Source organism: Myotis yumanensis, unplaced genomic scaffold (assembly GCF_028538775.1).
Source record: "Myotis yumanensis isolate MYYU_CA2020_CCGP unplaced genomic scaffold, mMyoYum1.0.hap1 SCAF_12, whole genome shotgun sequence".
NCBI classification, from domain to species: Eukaryota; Metazoa; Chordata; class Mammalia; order Chiroptera; family Vespertilionidae; genus Myotis; species Myotis yumanensis.
The window spans coordinates 5807605-5815537 of record NW_027223763.1 but is presented as its reverse complement, the minus strand read 5'-3'; the positions used below and the strand labels follow the sequence as shown (position 1 = coordinate 5815537).

General features: G+C 51.9%; 1 protein-coding gene across 1 annotated transcript in view; it reads right to left on the bottom strand.

The window, feature by feature from the left end:
- Positions 1-7933, bottom strand: part of ENG (endoglin) — a 30114-nt gene that overhangs the window by 6315 nt on the left and 15866 nt on the right. Inside the window, exons 3-8 of the mRNA XM_070430601.1 lie at positions 5242-5382; positions 4008-4194; positions 3245-3410; positions 2851-2977; positions 2223-2403; positions 1845-1984 (exon numbers count right to left, since the gene is read on the bottom strand). Of these exons, the coding sequence (XP_070286702.1) occupies positions 1845-1984; positions 2223-2403; positions 2851-2977; positions 3245-3410; positions 4008-4194; positions 5242-5382 (942 nt within the window). The remainder of the gene's footprint in view (positions 1-1844; positions 1985-2222; positions 2404-2850; positions 2978-3244; positions 3411-4007; positions 4195-5241; positions 5383-7933) is intronic.

Sequence of the window (7933 nt, the reverse complement as noted above, 5' to 3'; positions counted from 1 at the left end):
ACCACCTACCTCCCCCACCTCCCTGAAATCTGCAGGGGCAGGTGCAGGCAGGGGAGGAGGCAGCAGACAGATGGAGCTTCATATAGGCCCCTAGACCCCCTCCCCCCAAAAAAACCCACAAAAAACTCCCACACGGACTTAACCACAGACTTAAATGTCCTACAAGTCCCAGAGGACATGGATGATTTCCAAGGCTCCAGCAGCAAGGTTTCTGGCCTCAGAACAGCCAGAAGAGTCACAAAGGGGAAGATGGGAAGCTAGAATGGCCCAATTTTTTCCAAATATCCAAAATGTGACAAGCAGCTGTAGCCAAAATTTAAATAACAAACCAGGAGGAATTATTTCAGTAAGAATGAAGAACAAAGGGCCCACATTTTTTCCCCCTGTATGTACAAAGCTCATAAAAATCATCAAGAAAAATACCAAGCCATAGTGATAAAGAGCCTTAGGTTATTATCAGTCACATGGAGCCATGCCCAGACTCACTGCTAAGCAAAGAAGTATAAATTAAAATAAGACTGGAACACCGCATTCCACCTCCCACACTGGCAAAGGTTTTTTTAAACAAAAATTATAGTCAAGAGAGAGAGAATCACGGTGCTCTCATAAATCAGCAGTAAAAATTGGAATCATCTTTTGGAAAGTGGGTTGTCAACATGTATCAAAACTCCCAGAAAGTTCACTCACTTTAACCCAGCAATCTCACTAATGTGGGAATCCAGCCTAAGAAAACAATCCCATATTTTAAAAAGTCCGCACAATGACATTTTCTGCATATTTATAATATTACAGAACTGGAAACAGGCTAAATGTCTAACAAGGGAGGAAGGGTTAATGATGGCCTGTCAATACGATGGAATAACATGTGCTCATTAAATGTGATATTAAGTGCATATGTCAAAGTTCTAAAAATACAGTAAGAGACTATAGCTGGAGACAAGTGCATATATATGATTCCACCATATAAGAAACACACAGAGGCCCTGTCTTGTTTGGCTCAGTGGATAGAGCATCGGTCTGCGGACTGAAGGGTCCCAGGTTTGATTCGGTCAAGGGCACATGCCTGGGTTGTGGGCTCGATCCTCAGTGTGGGGCGTGCAGGAGGCAGCTGATCAATGATTCTCTTTCATCATTGATGTTTCTATCTCTCTCCCCTACTCCCTTCCTCTCTGAAATCAATATATATATAAAAGAAAGAAACACACAGAGAATCCATTCTAGAAAGAAACAAACCAAAATGTTGATAGCCATTGTCTTTGGATGGAGAGATTGAGATTTGCTTCTTTTCTACTTTTTCCACATTTTTTTTTAAAGCCTGTGTTATACTATATAATCCTATGTAATAAAAGGCTAAAATGCAAATTGTCCCCTCCACCAGGAGTTTGACTAGGGGGCGGGGCCAGCCCACCAACCACCTGCAGCCCCTCCCCGCTGGCTGGCCAGGCCCGGCCCGATCTGGCTGGATCAGGGGTGGGCTGGCTGGACCCCACCTGTGCACGAATTCGTGCACTGGACCTCTAGTTTTTAAATAAATATCCTTGTTCTTCATATTGTGGAGGTATTCTCAGTGAGCACCCAGCTCAGCTTGCTTTTAGAATGAATACTGACAACGACCTAGTAGCTATTTATTGAGCACTTACTGTGCACCACAGCTGGCTCAGCGTGCCAGACCTTATTTAATTCTCACCACACGGTAGGTACCATTTTCAACCCCATTTTACAAGTGGGAAAACCGAAACTTGGGAAGGATGTGAGAAATCCAGGGTTAGGACCCCAGGGTTCTTAGGTCAGAGGAGGGACCAGCTGCCCTGTCAGCCAGGCCAGAAGCGCAGGGATTCCCTTACCCACATAAGATTTTTCTTGAGTTCCAGAGTCATGGTGTCATCGGAGCAGTTCGGCTGGAGCAGGGACATGAGCAGCCCCTCGTTGCAGGTCTCCTTGAGAGGCGTGGTCTGCACAGGTGTGGGTGAGGTCTGCAGCCCACCTGCGGGGCAGCAGAGGCGGGCTAGGTGGACAGTCACTGAGGGACAGTCAGTAAGTGCGCCTGTGGGTAGCTACTCTCACTGTCCCCGTGTTGCAGGAGAGAACAATGGGGCTCTCGCAGGCTGATGCGACCTGCCACTCACACAGCTGAACGGGGGGGTGCACACCACACGGTGGCACCTGATCCAGGGAGAGGGCAGAGGAAGGCAGGAGGGCAAGGGAAAGGAGCCGGTGCTCACCACAGCTGCTGGCCTGAAGAGAGATGGCACTGGCCAGAGGGACCTCCACGAAGGACGCCACCTTGCTGGCGTTGAGCCTCTGGGCCTCCTCGAGCAGGCCTTGGGGTGTGTCTGGGAGCACAAGGTGCTCTTCTCTGAAGCTCTTCCCTGGAAAGATCTTGATGGAGTAGTTACCAGTGGCCTAACGACAGGGAGAGAGGCGGAGCAGGGGGTCCGAATCAGGGGCACAGCCTGGCCCGGGTGCCGCAGCCCAGCCAGGGTCCTGCCAGGCCTCAGTGCTCTCTCCTTTGCTCCTGCCGCTTCCTCTGCCTGGGCCCCCTCCCCTCATCTACTGGCTACTGTTTGTCCTTCAATTCAGCATGGCGTTCGCTTTTCTAGGAACTTTGCATGAGCCTGTGGGTTGGGTTAAGGGCCTCCCAAGGGGATGATGGAGAGCTCCCTGGAGGAGGCGGCCTCTAGGTCTGAAGGAAGGATAGGTATGAACAGAGGAACAGGGTGGGGCCAGAGGTGTCATCATCAGGTGCAAAGGCTCAGGGCTGGGGAGCTGGTGCAGGGCACCTGGGTCTTCTCCTTCGGGAGCCTTGGGGAGGCCTGCGCGCGGCTGTCTGGGTCCGGGAGCAAGACTTACCCTGATCTTCATGTTGTGGTTGGCGTCGATGAGCCAGGACACGTAGGGTGGGCCCTGCAGGATGAGCACAGCGTCAGGATCCCCTGAAGTGCAGCTCAGCTTCACCTCCACCGTCACTGTCCGGGGCCTGCGGGGAGGGAAGGCCGGAATAGGAGGGTCCTGACAGGTGGGGGGCAGGCCAAGTGGGTACAAGGCTATTACCTGGTGGGACGTGGGTGTGAGGAAAGGATGTGGAAATGGGCGGGGCTTGGGCCCATAGGGGCGGGGCCCAGAGATAGGTGGGGCAACTCTGCTCTTACCTGGGGGGGGGGCGGGGACTGAGACTTGGACAGGCGGGGCTTAGTAGGGGAGGGGGGCCATGGGGCGGGGCTTGGGGCGGGCCCGGTACCCTTACCTGGCCTCGGAGCCCGGCAGGACCCTCAAGATGTGCGCCTCCTTGTGACCAGCCACACCCTCCAAGCCGCAGCCGCGGACCAAGCCCTCCGTGTGCGGCCACCATTCGAGCCTGTGGCCCATGTCCATGTTGGGTTGGAGACTGCAGGAGGACGGTGACCTCGGGGCTGCAGAGACAAGCGCACTCAGTCCCCTTCCGGAGCAGCCTGGCACCTCGCACAGAGGCCCCCCCTTTCCCACTGTAAAGTTGGGGCCGACAGGATGGAGCATGGGAAGTGGGGGGCATGGGAGGACCAGGGTTCAAATCTCCGCTCCACCACTCACTGCCCAGGGACTCATGGCAAGTCCCCCGCCTCTGTTTCCTTATCGTCAACACAGGCTCACACAAGGGATGAACATGGCACACAGTAGGGATGAAGCCCTGTGACCAGCAGCACCCTATTGCCCATGTCATGTACTTATCTGTGTATTTATCTCCCCTCCAGGGACTGTGTCTGTTCCCAGAGAGTCCCCAAATGCCTAGCACAGGGCTTGGCGCATAGTAGGTGCACAATAAATAACAGGCACAAGTCGCAGTTTCCCATGGTTCACACTCATATTTGCTGGAGAGGTCATGACTGTCCCAGTGAAGCACTGGCCTGCTCTCTGCGGCCCGGGGCAAATCCCGTCCCTGCTTGGAGGCTCAGTGTCCCCATCTGTGGAACGGGCCCAGGAACCCCGATCCCTCCAGCGCGGAGCCCAGAGAGGCTGCTGGGGAAGCTGACCTGGGTCCAGCCGGAGGAGGATGTTCTTGGGGTCGTTCAGCTCAGCCACAGAGGTGATGGCTCCCTTTGAACCCGCCCAGGTGAGGACCTGGCTCCTGGAGGCCGTCAGAGGTACGGCGCTGACTCCTTGGGGCAGAGGTACGGTGCTGACTCCTTGGGGCATGTCGATGATGACATGCTGGTGATTCTGGGGAGACACGCGGAGGCTCAGGGTGCTGCTCCTGGGCCTGAGTCCCCTGTCCCAAGCAGGAGGTCGGGAGGTAATTTGGGGAGGCAGCTGGTTGGGCACAGGGAGCAGAGGGATGCACCGAACAGGGTTGGTCTAGCAGCCTAGCTCCACCCTTCCGGTGGCTCCCGGTGGCTCCCGGTGCTCCTCCCGCCGGATCTTTCATGCTGGCCACCTCTGTCTGTCTCCGTGCTGTCCCTGCTGCCAGTCTGGATTCTTCCCCGGGCCCCGCAACTTCACTCTGCCTCGGGGCCTGTGTCCCAATCAGCTTGGATTTGGTTCTGTCCTCCCGTCTCTATCTCCCCCACCTCTGCCTCTGGTCTCGGTGTCTGGCTGTCCCTCCCATATGGGCCCTCCTTTTTCCATTTCCATTTTTCTTTCTGCCCCCCCCCCCCCTTGTTATATTTGCTGTCCTCAGTCCTCCCACCCCCACCTGCTTTCTCTGGCCATAAACAACAGCTGCTCACATCTGGGGGTCACTTCCTAGGGCCCCCCGGGCAGAGGAGGGAGCCCTGAGCCCCCTCGCTGGGAGTCCCCGCCAGTCACCTCTTCTCTTTAAAATTTGAGTTTTTAAAAGCTAATTTTTCTCCGACGTAGGCCATGCTAATTAGAGCAAGTCTTGCAAATTCAACCAAGTGCAAAGAACAAAATAAATGCCTCTCACCCTCCCACTTTCCAGCCACAGCTACTGTTAATGCATGTTGGGTTTCCTCCCGGCCCTTTTTCTCTGTACTTAAATATTTTCAAATATTCGACTTGGGATTTTTTCCAAGACAGTGACAAGATTATTTTATGGGATGTCACCGAGTCCAATTCTCCCACCTGACAGATGGGAAAACCAAGGCTACGGGAGAAGATGGAGCTGGCCAGGGTTGCCCGTCCACCGGGATCCCACCTCCTGGTTTAAACTCTTTACCCCTGACCCTGCTGCTTTTTGGGCCCCACAGGATTCACCAGGCAGGGGCCCCCCGTGGCCAGGGCCTCAGCGTAGGGCTTGGGGTCACTCACGTAGGCCAGTTGGAGCGGGATTCCGGGGGCCTGCAGCCGCAGGTGGACCATCTGGTCTAGGTCGAGGACCAGGAGCACCTCTCGGGCCCGGGTGCCATTTTGCTTGGACATCTGGACAGTCAGATCCAGCTGGGACAGAGCCTGGGGTGTGGGCAGGGGAAAGACACACAGACACACACAGGCCGATCAGGCGGACACAGACTGCGCCCCCCAAAGCAGTAGTGATGACCCTTGTCCCACCTGCCTTCCTCAGCTCTCCCTGCCCGGCCTGTCCACCTGCCTCCCAGGGCCCAGCACAGTGCCTGGCCCTCAGAGGTGCTCAGGAAATACTTGCTGCATGAATGAAGGAGATCCGTCTCAGCAAATCCAAAGACATAAAGAAAAAATTGTGAGGAGCCTGACCAAGGTTTATTCCTGTTGAGCGCCTGCTGGGTACCAGGCCTGCAAGTGTCTGTGTGGCTCAGAGGCTGCCCCGTGCCTTTCCTCTGTCCCTGTGCAGCAGTATCAAGGCATCATCTCCTCCCCAGTTTACAATATTCCTGTTGGCCGTCTTATTTAAAAAAAAAATACATTTTTATTGATTTCAGAGAGGAAGGGAGAGGGAGAGAAAGATAGAAACATCAACAATGAGAGAGAATCATTGATTGGCTGCCTCCTGTATGCCCCCTATTGGGGATGGGGATTGAGCCTACAACCCGGGCATGTGCCCTGACCAAGAACCAAACCGTGATCTGCTGGTTCATAGGGCGATGCTTATCCACTGAGCAACACAAGCCAGGCTGCCCTTATTATGTTAAAGTACTAAAATGCTCATCTTTTTGTCAATATACTACCATTGTTTTGATATTTTTTAAAAAATATATTTTGTTGATTTTTTACAGAGAGGAAGGGAGAGGGATAGAGAGTCAGAAACATCGACGAGAGAGAAACATCGATCAGCTGCCTCCTGCACACCCCCTAGTGGGGATGTGCCTGCAACTAAGGTACATGCCCCTGACCGGAATCGAACCCGGGACCCTTCAGTCCGCAGGCCGACGCTCTATCCACTGAGCCAGACCGGTCAGGGCTGTTTTGATATTTCTAAGAATGTGAAGTTGTGATCATTTATATCTTGAGAGATAGGTACTGCATTAAAATTTTTAATTGATCATGGTGTATGTATTTAGAATGCTTCCAGAACAACAAATAACAACAACAGGTAATAATAATAACAGCAACACATATAGTGCTTACTATGTGCCAGGACTGTTCTAAGTACTTACTTCATCTAATGACTCACTTAATCCTCAGAACAACCCTAAGAGGCAGGTACCATTATTATTCTCACAGATGAGGGAACAGGCACAGAGAGGTGAAGTCATTTGCCCAGGAACACACAGCAAATAAGTATGGAGCTTAGGACGTGGTCCCGGGCAGGCCTCTCCTCTCAGCCACGGTCCTGCCAGCCACATTTCCTATGCCTTTCCATTCCCAAGAAGAGAAGAGAGCGCAGCGATCCACAAAGGCAAAGCTTCCACTGAAGGACTGTCTGCTCTACTCGAAGACTTTCTGACCCAGAGTCTGCTGAAACCCTAACTGCAGCTGCTCTCGAAAGTTGGAAATCTCTGCAAAGACACAGCCTGACCCCAAACACCTCCTCAAACTTATCAAAAACGAGGGAGAGATTTCAAGATGGAGAGATCAGTGGAAAATTTTTTATTTAACCTCTAATTATCTCCTGGCCATTTCCCCAGATGATGTCACAGAGCTGGACAGAATGTTTTAGCTGCTGGAAAATTTGCCGAGAAATGTTTTCCGTTCCTCAGTCATGACACCATAATCACTCTTTGCTTGTACGTTTGTGCTTTAAAATAAAAGAGCAAATAACATTCCATTTTCAGTGTTTCACAAATAACGTGGGTTTTTTTTTTTCATTTTAGGGAGCTATGTAGGTAGCTTATTTTTGAAGAATTATTTTTATGCTAATTTATAGCAGAATGAGTTTATAAGTTCACAATCTTTTTTAATTAATGTTGTCTGATGGGTTTATAACTTTTGGTTTTTGAAATCTCTTGTTTCATCAATTTACAAAAATATGATGCATTCTAAAGACTTTAAAAATTAAGTACTGGATTTAATATCATATTTTGGTCCAATATGAGATACAAATATAAATATCAGAACTACCATTTTGTCCCAGGATTGTGTCACCTCTTAAAGCTAATGGGAGAGAAGGGAGACCCACCTCGTCATGGGGAGAAAGGCCCGGCATAGCCGAGCTGCCGGAACCTTGACAGTGGGCGCACCCGGCTTCCTTACCTTGACTGCGTGTGTACTGTCGGCTTCAACAATGGAAAATGACTGCACAGCTCTGTGCATACACTAAAAACCACTCAACTGCACATTTTAAACGGACTAATTTTATCTCAATAAAGCTGTTCAAATACACAACCATTGAATGTCAGTAATTTCACCCGGGGCAGCCTGATCCGTGCCTGGCCCTGTACTGAGGGTGATGCACACGCCCTCACTGAAGCAGGGCTGGGTATCCTCCCATTTTACAGATGCAGCAAGTGAGGCTCAGGGAACTGCCGGAGAGTGGCGAAGGCAGGCACCCAGTGCAATCGGCCTGGTGCCGGAGTGGGGCCCACAGCCCCTGGGCCTCTGGGCAGCTTGCCTAGTCTTCTCTTTCCCAAATCTGCCCCATCTGTCT